This window comes from Anomaloglossus baeobatrachus, chromosome 6 (genome assembly GCF_048569485.1).
Source record: "Anomaloglossus baeobatrachus isolate aAnoBae1 chromosome 6, aAnoBae1.hap1, whole genome shotgun sequence".
Taxonomy (NCBI): domain Eukaryota; kingdom Metazoa; phylum Chordata; class Amphibia; order Anura; family Aromobatidae; genus Anomaloglossus; species Anomaloglossus baeobatrachus.
Genome location: NC_134358.1, coordinates 366,599,114 through 366,626,130, shown reverse-complemented (window position 1 = coordinate 366,626,130; position 27,017 = coordinate 366,599,114). Strand labels below are relative to the sequence as shown.

General features: G+C 42.3%; 1 protein-coding gene across 1 annotated transcript in view; it reads right to left on the bottom strand.

Moving 5' to 3' along the window:
• The window catches only part of LOC142243927 (maternal DNA replication licensing factor mcm6), a 470,818-nt gene that overhangs the window by 11,114 nt on the left and 432,687 nt on the right, over nt 1–27,017 (bottom strand). The window contains exon 16 of the mRNA XM_075316119.1: nt 14,828–14,967. Coding sequence (XP_075172234.1) covers nt 14,828–14,967 — 140 coding nt within the window. The remainder of the gene's footprint in view (nt 1–14,827; nt 14,968–27,017) is intronic.

Sequence of the window (27,017 nt, the reverse complement as noted above, 5' to 3'; positions counted from 1 at the left end):
AAAAGGGGTAACCCAGACTGAAAGGGGACGCTTTAGGTCTGGCGAGAGCCGGCTGAAGAGTTCAGGTCGACACCGGTATAACGGAACAGAGGAGGTTTGTCAGGTTTATCCCCAAACCATTGACCGTTAACTTGAGATCCTAAATAAGAGAAGTCCCGGCACCCATCAAGAGTCTGACTACTAACCCCAAGCCGAGTTCACGACGCTGTTGCGGGATAGATGAAGAAATCGTGCAGCATCAGACTCCTGGGAAAACCAGTGACTAGACTAACGAGTGGGTTAAAGAGGGAGTCACAGAGCCCTCAGAGCAGGGACCGAGAAAGAGACAAGGAAAGATTACCTCAGAGAGAGACTCGGTCATTAAATCTCCTCTGAAACTTGTGACCATTGGCCTTCTGGTAACCTAACTGTTGCTGCTGTGAACTGTGCAAAACAAACCAGATGCTAGTAAAAAGGACTTGTTTGAACTGATGTGAATTCAGTGTGTCGTCTCTCCACCATTCGACAGGACCCTGCGACATCAGAGAAGAAGGCAGCCATCATCGCTCGGTCGCTTCCCTCCTGGTCAGCGACCCTCCGCCCCGAGGTAAAATAGCTCCACCTGTGGGGAGCTGAGAGATCTTAAGCTGCCGTCATCATCGCCTCAGAGGTCGGCCACGGGCAGCGCAGGTATATCCCGCTTACCAGACACCACAGGTGGCATCACCTATATCCCCAAAATCATCTCTGTACCCCATCTGTACCCCATTCCACATCCACAGAGTGAGCGCCCAGGGCACGAAACCGGGACTGACCACCTGTGATAACCCCATCGAGAGTAAAGTATCCGTAGTCCCGGCGCCAAAGTACCCCCCTATCGAAAACCCTGATGGTCAACTCATATATATCTCACATACAGCACTGGCAAAAATTAGGAGACCGCTGCAAAATTGCCAGTTTTACTGATTTTTCTCTTTATAGGTATATTTCTGAGTAAAATGTAAATTGTTTTTTTATTCTATAAACTACTTACATGTCTCCAAATTTCCAAGCAACAAATTTTGTATTTATTTTCTGAAAATGGGAAATGGTCAAAATAATAAAAAAATGCATTGCTTTCACACCTCAAATAATGCAAAGAAATCAAGTTCATGATCATTTAGAAACAATACTAATGTTTTACCCTCAGGAGGAGTTCAGAAATCAATATTTTGTGGAATAACAATGATTTTTAATCTCAGCTTTCATGCGTCTTGGCTGCTTTCCACCAATCTTTTACACTGCTTTTCTGTGACCTTATGCCACTGCTGGTGGAAAAATGTAAGCAGTTCTTCTTTGTTTGATGGCTTGTGACTATCCATCTACCTCTTGATTACATTCTAGAGGTTTTCAATGGGGTTCAGGTCTGGAGATTGGGCTGGCCATGATAGGGTTTTGATGTGGTGGTTCTTCATCCACATATTGATTGACCTAGCTGTGTGGCATGGCGTATTGTCCTGCTGGAAATAAACAGTGCTCAGAGTTGGGGAACATTGCCTGAGCAGAAGGAAGCAACTGTTTTTCCGGGATAACCTTATATGCAGCTTGATTCATACATCCTTCGCAAAGTTTAATCTACCCAATTGGTTTAAAATGGTTAAAGCACTATTTGAGCTATTTTGCCACTGTTTGAAATCTGGACATTTTAGATGTATATCAGTATCTATCAAATGATCATTTTGGAGTATAATATGCATTAAAAGAATACTGGGACAGTGTGCAATTAATGGACATCAATTATCAGGACTTCTAGTTTCCATGTTATCCACGCTTGTGGAGAAGTGTTATGTATTTCTGGATTTGTTTATGTACTTCACTAAGTAACAGTTTCAATTTATGTCAAATAAGAAGGAAAAGAAAAAAAATCTAAAAAAAGTAAATAAGGACTTTAAGCCATTTTTGTATTTTTATTCTTTTCTCCTCTTCCAAGAAAAAATGCTATACACACAAACACACACACACACTGATACACCTATGTGCCTGTGCAGGGTAGACTATGCTAAATACACAATCTGCAAATGTTATTTTAACTCCTTAAGGACCAAGTCAATTTTAGCTTTAAATGGAATGAGTCAAGTGGAAAAAGGTTATTACCTGCAGATGTGAGACTAATCTGCAGGTTAATAGCATGCTGAACCTGCACATTAAACCCCACTGCTGAGAGGAAATTAACTTCAATCCTCCTGGCAGTGTTCTGGTTTCAGTCATGGAGGCGGCACAGGTTCAGTCACCGCTCTGTGTATATAGAGCGGCGGCCGTAACCGCTCACTGCAGTTACGGATAGCAGCTCAGCATTAGATGCAGTTGTCATTCAGTGCGGGGGGAAGCAGTTACAGCCGACACTCTTACAGTCTGGGTCAGTGTCAAATCGACCGGTACATGAATATTGCAGCGCATGAGACCAGGGATGAAAGTAAAAAATATATTTAAGTCCCTTAGTGGGAGTAAATAAAAATGCTAAAAAAAACCCAAAACTATAAAATCTTTAAAAAATGTAACAAAAAAAAAAAAAGGAACAAAAATGCCTAGAAATTGTGTGGCAACTGAAAGTGCAGTTTTGTGTAACCAAAAAAAAATATTTTGGTATCACCAAGTCCACAACACAGAGGAAAACATGCCAAAAATGTTGCCTTTTTTGTCATACCCACCTGCAGGAAATTGCATAAAATGATCACAAAGTCACATACACAAAAAAAAGCCACAGCATTTATAATGCTCAACCAGCCAAACAAAAAAATAGTTCTAGCTCTCAGAATATGGTGATAATTTTTGATACAAATTCTTTAGGTCACAAAAGTAGCAACACATAGAAAGCGTATACAGATATTGTATTGCTGTAATCTCACTGACCTGAAGAATAAAGGTGCTTTATTACTAATGACCCATAGCGAATGAGTTAAAAAAATACACAAACATTCTAGAACTTGTTGATTTGGTCATTTTGCCTCCAAAACATCACCTCGCTTCACATTTATCCTGTGCTTTATACAGTGAGCACTTCCTATGGTTCTGTCCAAGTCCCCAAAGCTAGCGATTCAGAACGACACTCCCACCACTCACATCAGCACTTTTCTGTATATGGCAGATGGAGTCACTTTTGGCCCAGAGTGGCCTTTGTTTCAGTGGTGACCATTGTTTTAGCAGCTTTTTGAGTTCACACCTGTGTTTATGACATCAGTTCTTTGCATGTCTAATGACAGAATGCCGCTTGAACAGAGGCCAGACAGAGCCTCATCACACTGAATGCTTATGTTGGGACTTTCTCCTGAACAGACACCTTCTCTGTGTAGCACACCACATACATGTAAAACTAGCAGTAAAGTGGTCAAAAAGGTTATGCACCTCAAAATTCTACCAATAAAGTTTTCAAGCAGTCCTCTGTGAATGATAAAATAGGGGACTTCCCACGTTACTGGAAGCAATACAGCTTAGGAAAAGGAAACGGCTCCCACCCCTAAAGGTAATCCAGTAAAATCTGAAGTCTAAAATGCAAATGGCCCCCTCCCTTCTCAGCCCAGAAGTTGGTGCATAGGTTTGGCACTACAATAGCAGGAAGAACCCACTTAATTTCAGGGCTACACTTCTCCAACAGCACAAGTTGAGCACAATATACAGGGCACTATGCTGGCACATCTGAAATTTTGACTTATGGAGAAAAAAAAACTTTTTCTCCATAAAAAGAGGAATTTTCAAAATTGGGGGGTCACTTTTAGTGGGTGTTTTTGTAGTTTTACCATTTCAGGAGCTTTGCAAATATGGTTTGACTAAAATAGATTGTAAATGTTCTATTTGATCTCACTGTACTGTGAGCTCATACATTGATATTCTATCACTTACTGGGTCTAGGCGGATTCGGGAAAAATTGCATAATAAATTGTAGAGCTCATCTTCTATTATCCCTTGTGAAAATGAGAAATTTGGGCTAAAACACTTTACTGTGGGGGAATTGTTATACCGACCTAAAGTTCTGTGAAGTGCCTGTAGTTTCCAAATGGCCACCATAGCCATAGCCAAATTTGTGTGGGATCTAGTTTGGGTCACTTGTGTTTTTTTTTTTGTTTCTTTTGCAGGTTTGCATGTTCCCATCTGAGCCCTGCTGTGTGTACAAACAGTTGGAACAACATATGTGATAACATCATGTCTGTGAGAAGTTTGACAACAAGTAGTGGGGTTTCTTTGTCTAATACCCCTTAGGAAAATGACAAATTTAGGCCAAATTAATATTGTAGGAAAAAAAATTGAAATTTTCATTTTACTTTGTTTTAAACTTCTGTCTGAGTGCAAATGGTGTATTAACATTTCCTGAGAGCAAAATTAAAGTTCAGCCTTCACCCTCGGGCGATTTTCCATTTTTTTCATTTTTGTTTTTTGCTCCCCTTCTGAGAGCCGTAACTTTTTTATTTTTCTGTCAATCTTTTCATATGGATGGCTTGTTTTTGCGGGATGTGTTGCAGTTGTAAATGAAACCATGTGTTTTAGCATATAGTGTACTGGAAAAAAGAAAAATTGCAGAAAAAAGTGAAATTGCACGATTGTTTTTAGGATATTTTATTTTCCGTGTTCACTATATGGTAAAACTGATATGTCTGTGTGAGTTCATAGGTACCAAATATGTATAGGTTTACTTTTATCTAAGGGGTTAAAAAATATTCAGAAATTTGTCCAAAAAAAGTGGCACAATTTTTTTTGCACAGTACCATTATTGTGCAGATGCTACATTTTGATCGCTTGTTATTGCATTTCGCACAAAATTTGCAATAATTTAAAAACATAATTTTGGCATTTGAAATTTTTTTGGCTGCATCATTTATCGATCAGATTGACTGATTTTCTATTTTGATAGATCGGGCATTTCTGAAGGCAGCGATACCAAATGTGTGTATATTTTTTATTTTTTTTAACCCTTTAATAATTTTCAATAGGGCAAATGAGGGTAATTTGAACTTTGAGATTTATTTTAATTAATTTTTTTTTTCTTTACTTTTTTTTTTTTTTATTTATTTCACTAGTCTCCCTAGGGGACTAAGGAACAGCTGTCTGATTGCTTGTTCATTTCTGCTGATCAGAGCTCCACAGCTCAGATCAGCAGAAATGCTTGTCTGCTGTTACAGCCAGTGCTCTGCCAGATATTACAGGAAGTGAGTCATGATAGCGACAGGAGTCATCACATGATCCTCTGCTACTATGCCAACCATCAACTCCTCGTAATCATGTAATGGGGCCTCCGATGGCGGCGGGTAAATTCACATTACCTGCTGTGGTGATTTAAATCGCACTGTTACATCTTGACAGCACGATCTAAGGGGTTAACAGGAGTAGATGGATCGCGGATTCACCTGAGCCTGATAGCCGCACATGTCTGCTGTACAAGTCTGCTGTACAAGTCTGCTGTACAAACCCTAACCTAATGTCAAACATACCTCTCTCAGGCTAAAAGCCTACAAATGTGCCAAAAAAAATATTTTTAAAAAATTATTTTATTAAAAGGTACGGTAATTCAAATTGAACAAAAAAATAGATTAGACAAGTTTAGGGGATAAGCAGAGAACGTTTCCTTTTCATCATACCATCCATCATACCATCCATATAATAAACACGTGTTTATACAAGAAAAAAACATTAATGAGTACAAAGGAAATAAGAATAGGGAATATCTACTCAAGATCACTAATAAAAAATGCTAGAGATTTAAATTTCTCTAAATTAACCACTAGAGGTCACTGTTGTGCAACAAGTACAATAAAGTTAGTCCCTATGGCATGTCTGGGGAAAAAAGAAAAAAAAAATATAACATTTTATATATACACACATGCATACATGTGTGTGAGTAACAGTATAGAATAACATGGGTACGTGTGGCATCAGTGTTAAAAACGGATGTCACACGTACCTGAAACACGGACGTTTGAAACCGGCCTTAGGTTGATGGAAGGAGTGCTCAGTCAAATTTGGAAACAGTCACCACCTCCAATAGAATACCACAAGAGCCCCCCACCTAAAAAAAAAATCCAAAAAAAACTGACTAGCCCCTTTAAACAGAATAAAGCAAGTGTGAACAGGTGCGAGTTGCTTTGATAGTATCATTTACAAGGACAAGTATAAAGCAGCACACTATGCGCACCAAAGTGATATCACATGTTACACACAAGCATAAAGTAAAATTCTAATATCAATAAGATAAGTTGACATTTTCTTATGTGATTTAAAATGTTTTTGATTTCATGTTTTACTTTTTCAAAATAAAATAAAATAAAAAAAGGCTGAAAATATAAAGCGTCAAGTAAAGACTTTTTCTCTGAAAAAGTAAAATCAACTGAGCTTCACCGTTCTATTGTAGGATCAGAAGAATACAGGCCATCAATAAACAAAAAGATAGTGAGGGAATACTAAGCTAACAATAATGAATTTAAGTCCCCAGGTCCAGATGAATTACACCCCAGAATACTGAAGGAATTAGCAGAGGAAATATTAGAACCACTCTTCATAATTTTTAAAAATTCTTGGAGAACAGGAGAAGTTCCAGAAGACAGGAGAAGAGCAAATGTTGTCCCTATCTTCAAAAAGGGGAAGAAGGTGGACCCAGGGAACTATAGGCCTGTGAGCCTGACTTCCATACCAGGAAAGATCTTTGAACAAATTATTAAACAACATTTATGCAAGTATGAGAATGATGTGATTAACCAGAGCCAGCATGGGTTTGTAACTAATAAGTCATGTCAGACTAACTTAATTTCCTTCTATGACAAAATCACTGACTGGGTGGATCAGGGAAATGCAGTAGATATAGTATATCTTGACTTCAGCAAAGCATTTGACAAAGTATCTCATACAATCCTTATTGAAAAAATGACCAAGTGTGGAATGAACAAGGCAACTGTTAGAAAGATTTGTAACTGGCTTAGTGATCGGAGTCAAAGAGAGGTCATAAATGGCTGCACATCCAGTTGGAAGACTGTTTCAAGTGGGGTACCACAGGGCTCTGTTCTGAGCCCCGTGTTGTTCAACATTTTTATCAATGATTTAGATGAAGGTATTAAGGGTAAACTGATTAAATTTGCTGATGACACAAAGTTAGGAGGAATACCTAATACTAGAGAAGAGAGAGAGCGGATTCAACAAGATCTAAACAAGCTGGAACAGTGGGCAGTAACTAATAAAATGGTTTTTAACAGGTAGAAATGCAAAGTCCTACATCTAGGCAAGAATAATGAAAAGAGCATATACAGCATGGGAGGAATAGAGCTATCCAAAAGCATGTGTGAAAAAGACTTAGGTATACTAATAGATCACAGACTGAACATGAGTCAACAGAGTTGAGCGCGGTTCGCGGTTCTCCAGTTTGCGGTTCGAGTAATTTTGGGGGGTGTTCTAGTTAGAACTCGAACTCGAGATTTTTGCTAAAAGCTCGACAGTTCGAGTTACGTTCGAGAATGGTTTATCAGCAAAAGCGTGGCTTTTTACAGCTACAGTGTGCAGAGAGCCATCGCTGGCAGCCTGCGGTAAGCTGGTAACCAAGATAAACATCGAGTATCCAAGCAAAGCTTTGGTTAGTAACATGATATTTATCCTAGTTACGTGTGCAAGAAGCCGACATTTCCCCGCTCAGCTCGCTCCGCCCCCCTCCTGCACGCGGCATGTACACACGCACACACACTCACCTGTCCCCAGCCATGCAGTCCACGACACTGACGTCCTCAGCCCACCCACTTTGCACTCCGCCGCCCGCACACATGGCCCAGCTGGCACTCTGCACACATGGCCACGCTAGGCTCCGCCCATCTGGCACCCTGCACACATGGCCCCGCTAGGCTCTGCCCACCTGGCACTCTGCACACATGGCCCCGCTAGGCTCCGCCCACCTGGCACTCTGCACACATGGCCCCACTCGGCTTACCTGCGGTGATGAAGTCCCGCCCTCCCAACCTCAGCGCTGTCACTGTCCTCCATGGCCGCCGCTTGTCACATCACCTTCTCTCGCTTCCGACCCAAGACTGTGACTAGTGGTGACGTCACAGGCCGCTCGCGATACTTGGCTGTGAAGGTCATTCAAGTCAGTGACAGGTGCTGTCAGCAGTGCAGGAGATCGTCACCGCAGGTAATGTACCTCGCTGACAGCAGCACTTGTCATCCCCTGCAGTGACCTCATGATGTCAGCTCAGGTCACTGCATTGCTCTCCCAGCCAATGGAGAACATCCTGCTCTTCATTGACTGGGACAGTGTGGATCGTCATGGGAACCCCTTGGATTACAGGAGACCTGGATTTGTTTTTCTTTCTAAAAAATTGGTGAAAGATGGAATGTGTTGGGGAGTGTTTTTTCAAATAAAAATGTGTTTGTCGTCTTTTTTTTTTTATTACTGACTGGGTTGGTGATGTCGGGTATCTGATAGACGCGTGACATCACTAACCCCAGGGCTTGATGCCAGGTGACATTACACATCTGGTATTAACCCCATATATTACCCCGTTTGCCACCGCACCAGGGCACAGGATGAGCTGGGGCGAAGCACCAGGATTGGCGCATCTAATGGATGCGCCACTTCTGGGGCGGCTGCGGCCTGCTATTTTTAGGCTGGGAGAGTCCAATAATACTATATTATATATATATATACTACATTTCCAAATGGAGGTATTTGATTTTATAGTTGCCCTGCTGAACGACTACCAAACATGAGAGTCCGTTATACGCCACAAGAAAACACATCTAAATAGCGAGCTCTGTTGTTTAGTATTCATTCAGCAGGATAACTGGACTGAAAGGGGTATTCCATCTCCAAGATCTTATCCCCAATATATAGTAGGTGGAATAGCAATAATATCAGCAAATACCAATATTTGGAAATGTAGAATAGTTCTCCTGATTAGGCATACCCTTACCTCATGAGCAGGGCATTGCAGCTTTGGTAGCAACTGTTACGACATGGACTCTGCTACTGTGGACCCGGGGAGAGTGGGTGCAGATTCATTGCACCCACACTCCTCACATGAAGGGTCTGCACTCCTAGAAAATGGGGGATACGTTCCCTGAGTGTCTCCCCCCATATTCTAGACGGTCCAGAGTCGTCGTGGGACCCCCTTATTTATTTTCTTACAATAAATTGGTGAAAGAGGGAATGTTTTGGGGAGTGTTTTTTCAAATAAATTTTTTTTGTCGATTTTTTTTGTTAGTACTGACAGTTTATGATGTCGGGTATCTGATAGACGCCATGACATCACAAACTGCTGGGCTTGATGTCAGGTGACCTTTCAGCTAGTATCAACCCCATTTATTACCCTGGGGTGAAGCGCCAGGATTGGCGCATCTAGTGAATGCGCCACGTCTGGGGTGCCTGCGGCCTGCTATTTTTAGGCTGTGAAGGCCCAATAACTATGGACCTTCCCACCCTGAGAATACCAGACCACAGCTGTCCGCTTTACCTGGCTGGTGATCCAATTTGGGGGGGACCCTATTTTTTTTTTTGTAATTATTATTTATAAAATAATCATAAAAAAAGAGCCTGGGTTGACCTCCACATTGGATCCCCAACCACGGTAAAGCTGCCAGCTGTGGTTTTCAGGCTACAGCCGTCTGCTTTACCCTAGCTGGCTATCAAAAATGGGGGGACCCAACGTCATTTTTTTTTTTTTTTTTTAACTATTTTTTAAATAGAAAAAATTAATGGGCTTCCCTGTATTTTGATTGCCAGCCAAGGTAACGCCAGGCAGATGGGGGTGGCAACCCATAGCTGTCTGCTTTATCTGCATTGAGAATCAAAAATACCGCGGAGCGCTACGTCATTTGTTTTTAAAAGATTTATTTTTACAGCACTGTGATGTCAGGCAATAAAAATACAGGGAAGCCCTTTTTGTTTTTAGTTATTTAAATAAATAATTAAAAAAAATATATATGGGCTCCCGCTGCATTTTTTGTTCTGCTAGCTAAGGGTAATCCAAGCAGCTACTGGCTTCTAACCCCCACTGTGTGGTGTTACCTTCACTGGGAATGGAAAATCCAGGGAAGCATTTTTTTTTTTTTTGCCAAAAAACTAAAAAAAAAAATGACGTGAGCTTCGCCATATTTTTGTATGGTAGCCAGTTACAGCAGTCAGGTACGGCTGCTCCCAAACCCCAGCTGCCTATTTGTACCCGGCTGGGAACTAAAAATATAGGGAAGCCCTTTTTTTTTACTTAATTCATGAATTTTATGAAATAATTAAAAAAAAAAATCAAAACGACGTAGGCTTCGCCCCATTTTTGTGTCCAGCCGGGTACAACTAGGCAGCTGGGGATTGGAATCCACAGCACAGGTTAGCCCGAGGTTTCTGGGCCCCTCTGCTGCGAATTGCAGTCCGCAGCCGCCCCAGAAAATGGCGCTCTCATAGAAGCGCCATCACCTGGTGCTGTATCCAACTCTTCCAACAGCCCTTAAGCCGTGTGGCTTGTTGGGTAATCATGAGTTAATACTGGCTTTGTTTTACTAGCTAGTATTAAGTCAGATTCTTAATGTCAGGCACGTTTGATCCGGCCATTAAGAATCTCCAATAAAGGATTAAAAAAAACAACACACTGAAAAAAAATACTTTAATAGAAATAAATACACAGACACATTAGAGACTCCATGTTTATTACCCCCTTTCAGCCCTCCACGATCCTGCTCTTCTGTCTTCTTTCCCCTTCAACACATGCAGCTCTGTCTGTTCCATCAGACAGCACAGCTGCATGGGGGAAGACGCTGTGCTCCGTGCAGAAATCACTCTGTGAGAGTGACCACAGGCTCCCGGCTGTAAGCGGTGGCACGGGTTGCCATAGCAACACTGCTCCGATTACGTGATTCCGGTGCCGCTGCGTGCTGGTAGCGGGACGTCCCCGTCACCGCTACCAAATGCATTGCTATGGCAACGGTGATCTCCGTTATTGACCGGCTGTGTCAGCCGGTCAGGAGCCGGCTTCTGCGGACGCTGGTAACTACGGTAAACATCGGGTAACCAAGAAGCCCTTTCCTTGGTTACCCAATGTTTACCTTTGTTACCAGCGTCCGCCGCTCTCACGCTGTCAGTGCCGGCTCCCTGCACACATAGCCAGACTACACATCGGGTTAAATTAACCCGATGTGTACTCTGGCTAGGAGTGCAGGGAGCCAGCGCTAAGCGGTGTGCGCTGGTAACCAAGGTAAATATCGGGTTGGTTACCCGATATTTACCTTAGTTAACAGGCGCAGCATCGCTTCCACGTGTGCTGCTGGCTGGGGGCTGGTCACTGGTTGCTGGTGAGATCTGCCTGTTTGACAGCTCACCAGCAACCCGTGTAGCGATGCTCGAGCGATCCCTGCCAGGTCAGGTTGCTGGTGCGATCGCTGGAGCTTCGCTTAGTGTGACGGTACCTTAAGGGAACGGGGAAGCAGAGCGGGGAGTCGACCGTGTGCTAGAGCATGTCAATGGTACACGGCGATACACAAACGTACACCGTGTAACAGAAAGATGCAATGACAGGTCCTAGCATGAGGCGTCATAGTCATGTGACCAGTCTGTAGCCAATGAGATAATAGACACGTGACTGGTCACATGGCTATTTTGACATCACGATAGGTCCTGCATCACTGCAGGTGTTCCCGGAGGATGCAGCGATTACCGATGGAAAAGCTGCAGGAGACAGAGTGCAGGACGCATCCCGGGGAAAGGTAATTGTTATGGCAATGTTTATTAACTGTATGTGTACATTTATAATGTGTTTTTATGTGTTTGTGAATGCCTCCCATTGTTTCCTATGGGTTCGAGTGGTTCACCGAACCGGTTCGCCGAACCAAACTCGAACCAGACCTCGGTTCGGTGAACCGAGCTCGAGCCGAACCGCAACCGGTTCGCTCATCTCTAGTCAACAGTGTGACGCAGCAGCAAAAAAGGCAAACACCATTCTAGGATGTATTAACAGAAGCATACAGTCTAGATCACGTGAAGTCATTATCCCCCTTTACTCCTCTTTGGTCAGACCTCATCTGGAATACTGTGTCCAGTTCTGGGCACCACATTTTAAAAAAGACATCAACAAACTGGAGCAAGTTCAGAGAAGAGTGACCAGAATGGTGACTGGACTGCAAACCATGTCCTATGAAGAACGGTTACAGGATTTAGGATTGTTTAGCTTGCAAAAGAGAAGACTGAGAGGAGACTTAATAGCGGTCTACAAATATCTTAAATGCTGTCACACTGTAGAGGGATCAGTTTTATTCTCATTTTCACAAGGAAAGACTAGAAGCAATGGGATGAAACTGACGAGGAGGAGACACAGATTAGATATTAGAAAAAACTTTTTGACAGTGAGGGTGATCAATGAGTGGATCAGGCTGCCATGAGAGGTTGTGAGTTCTCCTTCAATAGAAGTCTTTAAAAAGAGGTTGGACAGACATCTGTCTGGGATGATTTGAGCAGGGGGTTGGACTAGATGACCCAGGAGGTCCATTCCAACTCTAATATTCTATGATTCTATGATGGAATGGGGCAGCCAGGTGTTAGAACCCTCTATGGGTGATGGTCTTTGGGGAAGTGCCGTTGGGTGCGAAGGGGTCACTTGCGTAATCAGTCAGTCCATTAAGCTGACACCAACAACTGGATAAACCAAAGTTCTGGATACCGCTGCCGCTGAGGGGAGCTAGTTCGGGACCTGTCCCCAATGGTGCTGCCTGGGGATCCGTGACCTGCCTCCTTGCACTAAGTTTACATCTGTTTGTCCAAGTAGTATGGAACTTGCCGGGTCCCACTCCCCACTATGGCTTAAGGTGGCTTTACACACTACGAGATCGCTAAAGCGATCTCCTTGGGGTCACGGAATTTGTGACGCACATCCGGCCGCTGCTGTGACGTCGCTGTGACGCTGAACGAACCGCCCCCTTAGAAAGGAGGCAGTTTGCCAGTCACAGCAACGTCGCAGAGCAGGTACGTGCGTGTGACACTGCCGTAGCTATAATGTTCACTATGGCAGCGATCACCATGGTGGGTGCTATCGCACGAGACATTGCTAGCCGATGCTAGCAATGTTGCAGCGTGTAAAGCGGCCTTTAGTGTGGGAGCTCGCTCTCAGGGTTCACGCTTGGGATTTCCTGGACCGTTTTAGTGGAAAGTCCTATCCCCCTCGTTGCGCTAGTACCCCGATTTTGGAGCGGGTGGAGAGCGGATCTTGAAGACTCCGTTCTCGTCGGGTGAATTATCAGGTTGCCTGAAGCTACTCACTAACCTAGGGTCCACGTACCCAGCCATGTCCTGGTCCCAGCCCAGTGATGGTGCAAGGCCACTGGCTGTCCTCCTCGATAGTTCCGTGCCCCTTGCCACGATCCCCTGCGACCACAGTCTGCTACCTAGATGGATTCCTAGGAGCCTGGCTCCTGACCTCCTCTGTCCTTCACTTCCAAACTACTTCTCCCCACTCCTGACCTCCCCTAACCAACCCCTTAAGTGGGCGACCCTATTCCACTCAGGCCGTCCACTGGTGTGTCTGGTGGGTGTGGTGCAGAGTGTACCTAGAATTTTAATTAGCAAGTAAGCAACACCATGTAGTTTGGGACCCATAACCAAGAAAGAAGTGGATATTGCACGGGAGGGCAGATTGTATAATACTCTGTAACAACATGATAGTCCACGGGCGTCACGTGTGTGCGTGTGTGTGTTTGTGTGTGTCCGTTAAAGGAATCCGCACCATCGAATTTACAAGCATGAAATTTTGCACATACACTCCATGTGACTCAGGGAACGGCAAATACTATGTTTTGATGGGAAAATTTAATCCCGCGCTTTACAGTTACTCTCCAAAAAACCTGCCTCCATTAAAGTCAATTGAGCTGCGAGCTACAGGTTATTAATAGGAGCTGTAATTGTTTGCTATAGGAGCAAAATGAATTGTTAGTAAAAGAAGCTTATGTGTGAGGTAATAAGATGTCGGTCGTGGGACAGAGAGACAGAAAGACAGACAGACACAGTCAAAGAGAGACACAGACAGTCAAAGAGAGACGGGGAAAGAGACAGACGGGGAAAGAGACAGAGACGGGGAAAGAGACAGAGACTGGGAAAGAGACAGAGACGGGGAAAGAGACAGAGACGGGGAAAGAGACAGAGACGGGGAAAGACACAGACAGGGAAAGAGACAGACAAAGACAGATAGAGACAGACTGACAGACAGACACAGAGCTAGAGACAGACAGACAGAGACTGATACAGAGAAAGAGAGATAGACAGACAAGTGACATGCATATTCTTCCTCATTCCAGCCGTCCACACTTAAGGCTATGTGCGCACGTTGCGTAAATACATGCAGTTACGCTGCGCTTTGTAGCGCAGCGTAACTGCATGCGTCCTGCGTCCCCTGCACAGTCTATGGAGATTGTGCAGGGGACGTGCGCACGTGGCGTTTAAGAGCGCAGCGCTTCGGCTACTGCCGAAGCGCTGCGTAAAAAGAAGTGACATGTCACTTCTATCCTGCGCTTTGCCGGCAGCTCCTGCTCTGTCTATGGCAGGAGCTGCAGGCAGAGCACATGGAATCGGCGCTCACTACGGACATTTCTGCAGCGATCTAAAGCACACATGTGCTCTTCAGATCGCTGCAGAAATTTCTGCAGGGCTAGTACGCAACGTGCGCACATAGCCTAATACTCAACAATACCAAGTAGTAGACACTAGCAGCACAACCCACCGGTCAAGCCACTTTAGAAAAACAATTGTTTGCGTTTTCCTGGAGCGCCATCACCTGGGAAAAGTTACACCAGTATCTAAAAGACATTGTCTGCATATAGTTTCACTCAACAAAAATAAATTATATTTCTTTTAACAGAGTACAATAATACTTACAAAATGAATCAATCTGTAAATTACTTTTTCGATTAGACTTTTGCGAAGGATTAATTCAGTTTCAGTTTCAATGTCACTTTCAATTTCTTTCAAATACCAGTTAACCAGGTCACTTTTCCTCAGTTGGCAGTCATCTTCAGCTGGAAAAGTGATCATCAGGTATGAAGTAACATCTAACAAGCCTTTGTCCATTAGTGCTTTATAAATCATTTTACATTACTTTAAAGTTCCTTTCATTAGTTTGTAAGTCAAAAATTAAGATCTGTTCTCATTTAGGATGCTATAGCAGTAAATTATATCTGCAGTGTAAATAGACCAGTGTGACTTAGCTCCAGTAGCCCCTCGCCCAAACAGTTACTCTGCTTTGCCCCAAAAGTGCATATCGACAAACTGAGCTTCTGGTTTAGCTTTTTATCCTATGCAATGTAGCCATGGTCTCTAACAGGTCAATTATTACTTCAGATTTTAGCTTTTACAATTTAAGAGGTGAAATGTGCAACTGAAGACAACATTTTAAAGACTATATCTGCAATGGTAATTAATACAGTGGATTCCATAGGAACATACCCTTAGAAAAGCAAATTGCATCACATTTAGACATATTGGACCAAATTCAGTTTTGCATTTACACCTTTTTTGTTTAGGATTTTGTGTTTTAAGACTGTGCATATGGCATCTATAAAAGAGGCTGATGTAATTGCCAAATTTTCTAAGGAAAAAAATGCTTCAGGAAGACCAGTCATTTTCCTTAAGCATCATCACTGGAGTAGTTCCAGTAATTTTGCTGTGGCTCTTCCATAGGCAGCTTTGATTTAGGTTTTCCAATACATAGGCAGCTTACAAATAGAGCCCCTAAAGAACCAAACATGCCTTTCATGCCAGTTGTTAGGATTTAAGTCCTTGGTTTGTTTTCTTGTCCCTGGTACCTGCTGGGTTCTTTAGAGAAGCTCTTCAGGATCCTCTACCTACATTTCCAGTCAATCCTTGTGCTGGGTTAGAAGCCAGGAGTGAGCACAAATACAGTAACTCTACTTTGAGCCTCACACTGTGAATACAATCTCTCTTGTTGGGGACATGGCTTTAGGTAAGTCACTGGTACAGGGCATATAAGTAAAGCACCAGAACACCAATCCCGGCAATAAATCTCATCTTGTACTCCTCACTAATCTAAACATATTCTACTGTAATAGGATAGATGGGAGTACGAATATGTGTAACGCCCTGGAAAACCAGGTAGATGTACACATAGGCCCCGGCATAACACCTATCCCACAAAGGGTTAAATCAGCCGACCTGAAACCCTAGTCACCCCCCCAGGGAAAGGACAGACACACCAGTGGGTGGGACCAGGCAGTTAGGAAACATCTACCTAGGGGTCTAGAGAGCCCCGGGTGGGAAAACAGTTTCAGTTTGAGTTCAAGTTGGAGTGGAGGTGCAAAGCTGACAGGTGCCAGGGTCGGAACCCTGACACCTTGGCTAGGTGCTAGAGGTGGGGAGACAGAAGGCGCAAATAGGGTCTTACCCAGTATGACTGGAGATGACGAAAAATAAGAGTACACTCACCTGATCTGGTTGTGCCAGTCACAACTCCTGAGATCGCATGTGAGTGTCAGATTGGTTTGAAAGCAGCGGCCCCGTGGCTAGCAAATGTCAAATATATAGAAATAGGAAAACGGGTTTTAGCCGCGCTGAAAAACCACTGGTACAGGATTAATGAAGAGGTTTCTTTTTTATTTCAGCATTTCCAACGCGTTTCAGAGACAAGGACCGTCTCCTTCCTCAGGGAAAAAATAAATCATGCAGCTGTCTAACAGTCAAGTGTTAGGCTATGTGCGCACTAGACCGTTTTTCCCGCGGATTTACCCGCGGATTTGCCCCGGAAATTTCTTGAGAAATGTCTGCAATCTTTGTGCAGACATTTCCCATGAAATTCAATGAGAAAAAAAAATAGCTGTGCGCACTGTGCGGATTTTTCTCAAGAAAATTTCTTGAGAAAATTTTCTCGAGAAACTTTCTTGAGAAAATGTGCATGTCCATTAATTTCCGCAGGTACCGGGGGTATTCCGGGGGTATTCCGCAGGTAGCAATGATGTGCGGTATACCACCGGAATAGCCGCGATTTACCTGCGGTAATGCCCATCGCTGCCTGCGGTTTTGCAGGAAGCGATGTCATGATGCCAGGAAGAGGAGCAGAGGAAACACACGTCGCACTCCCTGGACGCCGCACAGAAGCACTTCTGTGCGACCTCCAGGTGTCTGTGCAGTGTGTGTCCTGCTCCGGCCTCGCGGCTGCCTGCACTGCAGGGTGTCAGTGTCTGCCCGCAGTGTCAGCAGCCTGTCACGCTGCAGCGCAGGCAGACACGGACATCCTGCAGTGCTGGGAGCCGCGGGGATGACTATCGCTGCTGTCAGGAGGTGAGATCATTACCTGCTGTGACGATCTCCTGCCTCCTGACGTCACCGCGGTCACTGCTGTCTATGCCCGACTCGCGAGCGGCCCGAGACTGTCACTAGCGGTGACGTCACGGGCTCTCGCGATAAGTCAGTGACAGCGCTGACGTCAGCAGTACAGGAGATGATCACAGAAGGTAATGATCTCATCTATGCTCCTGATGGCAGCGCTCGTCATCCCCTGCAGTGACCTGAGCTGACCTATTGATGTTAGCTCAGGTCACTGCATTGCTCTCCCAGCCAATGGGGAACATTCTGTTTTTCATTGACTGGGACAGCGACTATGGTATGGATCGCCGTGCCCCCCCCCCTTATTGGATTACGCCGGGCGTGGAATTGATTGTGCTCTTTTCAATAAATTGGTTAAAGAGGGAATGTTTTGGGGAGTGTTTTTTCAAATAAAACTTTTTTTGTTGTCTATTTTTTAATTATTACTGACTGGGTTGGTGATGTCGGGTATCTGATAGACGCCTGACCTCACCAACCCCAGGGCTTGATGCCAGGTGACATTACACATCTGGCATCAACCCCATATATTACCCCGTTTGCCAACGCACCAGGGCGCGGGATGAGCTGGGGCAAAGCGCCAGGATTGGCACGTCTAATGGATGCGCCACTTCTGGGGCGGCTGCGGCCTGCTATTTTTAGGCTGGGGAGTGTCCAATAACAGTGGACCTCCCTAGTCTGAGAATATCAGACCCCAGCTGTCCGCTTTACCTTGGCTGGTGATCCAATATGGGGGGGACCCCACGTTTTTTGTTTTAAATTATTTATATAATTTAAAATAACAGCGTGGGGTGCCCACTGTTTTGGATTATCAGCCAAGGTGAAGCTGCCAGCGGTGGTCTGCAGGCTGCAGCCATCTGCTTTACCCTAGCTGGCTACAAAAAATGGGGGGACCTCACGTCATTTTTTTTTAATTATTTATTTATTTTATGGCTAAATACAAGGCTAAGCACCCTTTAGGCTACTTTCACACATCCGGCTTGAGCTCTGCGGCTCAATCCGGCTGTGCAAGCTATGCAACGGATGCAGTGAAAACACCGCATCCTTTGCATAGGTTTTTCCTTTGCGGCCAGTCCGGTTTTTGCCGCTTGCGGCATGCTACTGAGCATGCGCAGTGGCAAAAACCGCATGCGGCGGCCGGATGCGGTTATTGCCGCATCGCGCCGCATCCGGCCGCCATAGGCATGTATTGAATAATGTGCCGCATCGGCCGAATGCGGCGCGATGCGGTTTTTTTTGCCGCACGAAAAAACGTGCCAGGCAACGTTCCATCCGGCCGCCGCATCGGCTACATCTGCCGCATGCGGCAAAAAACGGACGGAACGCAAGGCCATGCGGCACAATGCGGCACTAATTAAAGTCTATGCAGGAAAATCGCAACCGGCAGCAAAAAAAACCGGTTGCGATTTTCATGCAAAGTGCCGGATTGTGCCGCATAGCAAAAACCGGAGGTGTGAAAGTAGCCTAAGTGCCACATGAAAGTCACTAAAGGGTGCCAGCTTAGAAAATGCAGGGAGGTGGAACATTATATAGGTTTTTCTCATCTATCTATCTATCTATCTATCCCTCTATCTATCTATCTATCTATCTATCCCTCTATCTATCTATCTATCTATCCCTCTATCTATCTATCTATCTATCCCTCTATCTATCTATCTATCTATCTATCTATCCCTCTATCTATCTATCTATTCATCTATCTATCCCTCTATCTATCTATCTATTCATCTATCCATCTTTCCCTCTATCCATTATCTGTCTATCGATTATCTTTATTATTTATTGCAGGGACAAACCTGCGGTAAATCCGCGGTAAATCCGCGGCAAATTCGCGGCAAATCCGCGGCAAATCCGCGGCAAAAACGCATGCGGATTTGGTGCGGATTTTTTCCGCAGGTCCGGAAATCTTTCACTGGCAGAAGTTTCTCAAGAAATTTTCTTGAGAAACTTCACATTTCTAGTGCGCACATAGCCTTATAAAGGAGGATGAAGACTGCCACGTTGACAGCCATGACGTCATCCACCCACTCTGTTGCAGGGCAATGACTCATAGACACGTGGAGAACATACAGGAAAAAATCACAATCAAATACATCGAATTATTGTAAAACACAAATAACTGCATGAGATAAAAATAAAAATTATTAAAAGTTGTTAAAAAAAGTTTTTTGTGGTCCATTTTTGACATATAAAGTTTTAGATTTGCAGGTATAATTTATAAAAAAAGACTAAAAAGAGAATGGAGAGGTGCGAACCTGTGAACAGTTACTAGTATGCGGGGGGATTAGCCACCGTACCATTCCTCCAAATACATCTAGTGAACTTGGTAGAAATGGGGATGGGATGTCATAAAGTGACTCAGAAGGATCAGTTAATAAAGGCAATCGCCCTCCAAGAGACGTGAAAATTTAATAAATATTTGTATATATATAAAATATAGATCTGTGCAAGTGCATGAACATGATAAATATTAAATCCATTATCCGTATCAAGTTTTACTGTTTAGAAGGATAAAATATCAAATGAAAACCAAAGCGAACAATTTGGATGAATCAAAGAGGGGCTAGTGTGGGATAACCGAACGTAAGGTGAAAAAGAATCGCATCTATGAAAGAAGGAAGCGAGTGCCAGTGGAGACGGGGTGAAATGAGTTCAGACCGTGGGAAAAAACAGACTGCGCAAGCGCATAGGGAAAGTAAAACCCTGCTGGGGTGACGAAAGTTCAGACCGCAAGGAAATGTGCTCAGTAGCATAGAGTAGTGGGTGAATACACAAGTGAAAGTGCACTGTGCAGGGCTGAAGGGTGATCGAAACTAGTGATTATACTGCTAAAAATATCAGGATGACTAATGGGTACCTGGAAAAACAAGGGGAAAGAAATTACTTGTGGATTTAAAACCACTTTAAGAAGGGCTATTAAGCTGAGATAACAACAATACAAATGTGCACCATGCGGAGATAAGAAGTGTACGGGACTAGCGTTAATCCCGACAACATATCTAAAGAAGAGAAATAAGAGAGGGACCAAATATGTTTATAATTATAAAATATTTAAAATTATAAAAATGATAACAATAAAAAGGTATCCATTAATACCAATCATTATTATCATTTAATATTCTTAGAAGGGGAAGATATTGGATATTTATTGATACCTTAGAATTAAAATGGAAACAACGCTGGATAAGAAAGCAACTAATAAATCATGTAAAAACAAATAAAATCATGTAAAAAATCGTGCCAAAGGACACTTAGGGAGATTAACTCCCCTTTGCACATAGGAAAGAATATTTGCCTCTTTTTGTATTACAACTTTGCCATTCAAAGGGCTGCACTATAAGAGGTTTTTTAAGAAGTGTATGACAATTTTGCCCATAACAATGGGTCACAAAAAATCTAGGGCAGCGTACATTGCCCGGGCTATGAAGGACTTGAAAAGGACCATAAAACACTGATTTTAAATTAGGCTAAAAAGACACTGAAATCGGACATAAGTGTATTAAAACAATAAATTGGCATAAAAATAGGTTAATAAAATAAATCAGAGACTTCATTAAGGCCAAAAGGTTTCAGGGTATTCAATTTATATATCCAGAAAGTCTCTTTCCTGCTGAGAGTTTCAGCCCTATTGTGCACAACAGGGTCAATCTGTTCAATCGGTGTGATTTTAAAATCAGGATTTTTATTATGCTGTAGAACACAGTGTTTAGAAAGGCCATGTAAAAGAAAGCCCGTTTTTATATTGTGGCGATGCGAATTCAATCTGTTATGCAGTGCTTGGCTTGTTCTACCTACATACTGTTTGCCGCATATACAATCAACCAGATATATAACAAAATTTGATTGGCATGTCAAATGATTTTTTATCTTAAACAATTCCTTCCCATTGGACGCGCTAAATGAAGTTCTTCCATGGTGAATGATTTTGCAGCACAAACAGTTCCTAGAACCACATCTAAATACACCCACTGGGGCTGAAAGAAAGTTATTTGGGGTGGGCTTTGTCCTTAATTTACTGGGGGCTAATATATTTTTGATAGTGAGTGCCCGTCTGAATGTTACACCCGGGGTGGGAGGAAGAATAGGACTCAGGATGGGGTCATTTTGTAGAATATCCCAATGTTTGGCCAGGATGTTTTTGATCGACTTATTGTCGCTACTGAAGGTAGTGATGAGATTCAGGCTAAAATCCTGCTTGGCCTTTTTTCTTACATATTCATTTTGGTTTTCATTAGTGGGAGGGTTTTTATCATTACTTTGCTCAATGGGGGGCATACTTAAACGGGTCTTGATTAGGTCTATTTGTTTCAAATTAGAAGACTTCTGATAAGCCCTCCGAATGAGAGGTTTGGGATATCCTTTTTCTTCAAAACGTTGTTTCAAAATAACCACCTGATCATTAAAATCATTATCCTGAGTACAGTTCCTCCTGACTCTTTTATACTGGTTTAGAGGGATATTCTGCAGCCATTTATTGTAATGTTCACTATTATAGTCAATGTAGCTATTAGCATCAACTTTTTAAAAATAGGTTTTAGTAAAAATCTTGTGGTCCTGATGGAAAATGACTAAATCTAAAAAATGTATGCTATCATGACATACTGATGATGTGAAATTAAGACCCCAATTGTTGCTATTGAGGTCATCAAGGAGAATTTTGATGTCAGAGAAGCTGCTATCCCAGATAATAAACAGATCGTCTATGAATCTTTTATAAAGGACAATACCCTCTTTATGCCGGCCACTCGTGATGTAAATCATTTCAAAAATCCCCATGAATAGGTTTGCATAGGAACATGCAGCTTTCGACCCCATTGCTGTTCCAAGTCGCTGATGGTATAATATGTTGTTGAAAGTAAAAAAATTATTGTGGAGAATAAAATTCATGCCTTCCAGAATAAAACTCCTTTGCATAGGTGGAATATTAACATCATCCTCTAGGAACAGGGAAATACAGAATAAGCCTAAATGATGCTGTATATTTGAATATAACGAAGCCACATCTATGGTTACAAACACGTAAGAGTCTTTCCACACAATATCGCTAATATTCTCTATGAGATGAGCAGAGTCCCTGATGTGGCTATTTAGCCTCAACACATATGGTTGCAGGAATAAATCCATATAGTGAGCAAGATTGGAAGTTAAAGAATCAATGCCTGCAATTATAGGTCTACCTGGGGGGTTTTGAATATCTTTATGGATCTTAGGTAGATGGTAGAAGAATGCCATTATTGGATTTTTAATTTGCAGGAATCTCTTTTCAGTCGGATTTAAAATTTTACTTTCAATGGCTTTCTGGATGAGACCATTGTAGGCAGCAATAGCCTGATCATATTCCACTCTATCAGCAGTTTTATAGTAAATCGGGTCAGACAGGATCCGATATGCCTCTTTAAGGTAGTCAGTACGATTTTGAATGACGATTCCACCACCTTTGTCGGCTGCTCTGATGACTATAGCGCCATTATTTTTCAAGGTTGACAGGGCTTCCCTTTCACAAAAGGATAAATTGTATTTAGTTTTCCTTTTTTGATTGATGGCTTCTTTTAGATCTGACAACACCAAGTCACAGAATGTCTTTAAAAAATGCCCCTTACTTTGTGTGGGATAGAACCTGGATTTAGGTTTGACTGCAACATGAAGAAATGGGGTATCCTCAGCAGTGGTAGTGGAAGGGTTATTATCGCCCTTGAGTAGGAAATGTCTTTTTAGTGTCAGTCTCCTAATGAAGCTTTGAACATCCAAAAAGGTATCAAAGTCTTTTGATCTGAATGAGGGGCAAAAAGATAGACCTTTATTAAGTACTCTAGTTTCTGCCTTGCTGAGAGTATGGTTAGAAAGATTAAAAATATTATTATTGTCCCTGGTGGAATTGTTAAAATAATTAACAGATGGTATAGCGTTGGTGTCAAGATCGCCTTTAACAATAGTATTTAAGTGGCCCTTTTTTCTTTTTTGTTTAGACTTAAGCCCTGCTCTTGTTCCTCTACGGTATTTTTTCTTTTCTTGGTGGATGGCTTTGGGGTTAAAAAATCCGTTATAAGATTGGTTTTGGGGATTTTAGCCGATGGGAGAAAAGGGACAAGTGGAGCCGTCATTTTGGTGTTGTCAATAATAATTTTCTCTGTGCCCATAGAGGTCACTGGTGCAATATTAGGATCCTGCGAAGGGGGAATTGGATCCTCATGAATGGACAAGTTGAGAAGATCAATAAAGTCAATCTCTTGGTTTTTATCAGCTGGCGGTAGGGGGAACTCTGACTCCAGCAGGGCTCTTTCTTTCCTGATTTTATCAATTTGCAGCCTGATCCTGGCTAAGTGAGCTCTGGTTTCCTCGGGATTAGTTGGGGCTGTGGTGTTCTCGTGATTGTCACTGTACCCCCAGAAGTGGAAGGGAGAGAAGCATCTGGATTTAAATTACACCTGACAGTGTCTGCCTGCAGAAAAACTTCATCTACCAATTTATCAATATGATCTGGAGGTTTGGAAGGCACACATGGGGTTGCGTTTGATCCATTAGTTATAACCTGCTGCAGCGTTAAATTTTTATCTGTATCCCGGTGGGTGTAACTATTGGACCCCACTCTGTCATTTTTATCGATTTTATCAGTTTTATGGAACCTGCTATTGACATAGCTTTTCTTACCAAAATTATTATTATTATAATAACCCGTGGAGCTGTGCCTCCTGAAGCTAATTTTAATAATAATAATAATAATAATAATAATAATTTTGGTAAGAAAAGCTATGTCAATAGCAGGTTCCATAAAACTGATAAAAATGACAGAGTGGGGTCCAATAGTTACACCCACCGGGATACAGATAAAAATTTAACGCTGCAGCAGGTTATAACTAATGGATCAAATGCAACCCCATGTGTGCCTTCCAAACCTCCAGATCATATTGATAAATTGGTAGATGAAGTTTTTCTGCAGGCAGACACTGTCAGGTGTAATTTAAATCCAGATGCTTCTCTCCCTTCCACTTCTGGGGGTACAGTGACAATCACGAGAACACCACCAGCCCCAACTAATCCCGAGGAAACCAGAGCTCACTTAGCCAGGATCAGGCTGCAAATTGATAAAATCAGGAAAGAAAGAGCCCTGCTGGAGTCAGAGTTCCCCCTACCGCCAGCTGATAAAAACCAAGAGATTGACTTTATTGATCTTCTCAACTTGTCCATTCATGAGGATCCAATTCCCCCTTCGCAGGATCCTAATATTGCACCAGTGACCTCTATGGGCACAGAGAAAATTATTATTGACAACACCAAAATGACGGCTCCACTTGTCCCTTTTCTCCCATCGGCTAAAATCCCCAAAACCAATCTTATAACGGATTTTTTAACCCCAAAGCCATCCACCAAGAAAAGAAAAAATACCGTAGAGGAACAAGAGCAGGGCTTAAGTCTAAACAAAAAAGAAAAAAGGGCCACTTAAATACTATTGTTAAAGGCGATCTTGACACCAACGCTATACCATCTGTTAATTATTTTAACAATTCCACCAGGGACAATAATAATATTTTTAATCTTTCTAACCATACTCTCAGCAAGGCAGAAACTAGAGTACTTAATAAAGGTCTATCTTTTTGCCCCTCATTCAGATCAAAAGACTTTGATACCTTTTTGGATGTTCAAAGCTTCATTAGGAGACTGACACTAAAAAGACATTTCCTACTCAAGGGCGATAATAACCCTTCCACTACCACTGCTGAGGATACCCCATTTCTTCATGTTGCAGTCAAACCTAAATCCAGGTTCTATCCCACACAAAGTAAGGGGCATTTTTTAAAGACATTCTGTGACTTGGTGTTGTCAGATCTAAAAGAAGCCATCAATCAAAAAAGGAAAACTAAATACAATTTATCCTTTTGTGAAAGGGAAGCCCTGTCAACCTTGAAAAATAATGGCGTTATAGTCATCAGAGCAGCCGACAAAGGTGGTGGAATCGTCATTCAAAATCGTACTGACTACCTTAAAGAGGCATATCGGATCCTGTCTGACCCGATTTACTATAAAACTGCTGATAGAGTGGAATATGATCAGGCTATTGCTGCCTACAATGGTCTCATCCAGAAAGCCATTGAAAGTAATATTTTAAATCCGACTGAAAAGAGATTCCTGCAAATTAAAAATCCAATAATGGCATTCTTCTACCATCTACCTAAGATCCATAAAGATATTCAAAACCCCCCAGGTAGACCTATAATTGCAGGCATTGATTCTTTAACTTCCAATCTTGCTCACTATATGGATTTATTCCTGCAACCATATGTGTTGAGGCTAAATAGCCACATCAGGGACTCTGCTCATCTCATAGAGAATATTAGCGATATTGTGTGGAAAGACTCTTACGTGTTTGTAACCATAGATGTGGCTTCGTTATATTCAAATATACAGCATCATTTAGGCTTATTCTGTATTTCCCTGTTCCTAGAGGATGATGTTAATATTCCACCTATGCAAAGGAGTTTTATTCTGGAAGGCATGAATTTTATTCTCCACAATAATTTTTTTACTTTCAACAACATATTATACCATCAGCGACTTGGAACGGCAATGGGGTCGAAAGCTGCATGTTCCTATGCAAACCTATTCATGGGGATTTTTGAAATGATTTACATCACGAGTGGCCGGCATAAAGAGGGTATTGTCCTTTATAAAAGATTCATAGACGATCTGTTTATTATCTGGGATAGCAGCTTCTCTGACATCAAAATTCTCCTTGATGACCTCAATAGCAACAATTGGGGTCTTAATTTCACATCATCAGTATGTCATGATAGCATACATTTTTTAGATTTAGTCATTTTCCATCAGGACCACAAGATTTTTACTAAAACCTATTTTAAAAAAGTTGATGCTAATAGCTACATTGACTATAATAGTGAACATTACAATAAATGGCTGCAGAATATCCCTCTAAACCAGTATAAAAGAGTCAGGAGGAACTGTACTCAGGATAATGATTTTAATGATCAGGTGGTTATTTTGAAACAACGTTTTGAAGAAAAAGGATATCCCAAACCTCTCATTCGGAGGGCTTATCAGAAGTCTTCTAATTTGAAACAAATAGACCTAATCAAGACCCGTTTAAGTATGCCCCCCATTGAGCAAAGTAATGATAAAAACCCTCCCACTAATGAAAACCAAAATGAATATGTAAGAAAAAAGGCCAAGCAGGATTTTAGCCTGAATCTCATCACTACCTTCAGTAGCGACAATAAGTCGATCAAAAACATCCTGGCCAAACATTGGGATATTCTACAAAATGACCCCATCCTGAGTCCTATTCTTCCTCCCACCCCGGGTGTAACATTCAGACGGGCACCCACTATCAAAAATATATTAGCCCCCAGTAAATTAAGGACAAAGCCCACCCCAAATAACTTTCTTTCAGCCCCAGTGGGTGTATTTAGATGTGGTTCTAGGAACTGTTTGTGCTGCAAAATCATTCACCATGGAAGAACTTCATTTAGCGCGTCCAATGGGAAGGAATTGTTTAAGATAAAAAATCATTTGACATGCCAATCAAATTTTGTTATATATCTGGTTGATTGTATATGCGGCAAACAGTATGTAGGTAGAACAAGCCAAGCACTGCATAACAGATTGAATTCGCATCGCCACAATATAAAAACGGGCTTTCTTTTACATGGCCTTTCTAAACACTGTGTTCTACAGCATAATAAAAATCCTGATTTTAAAATCACACCGATTGAACAGATTG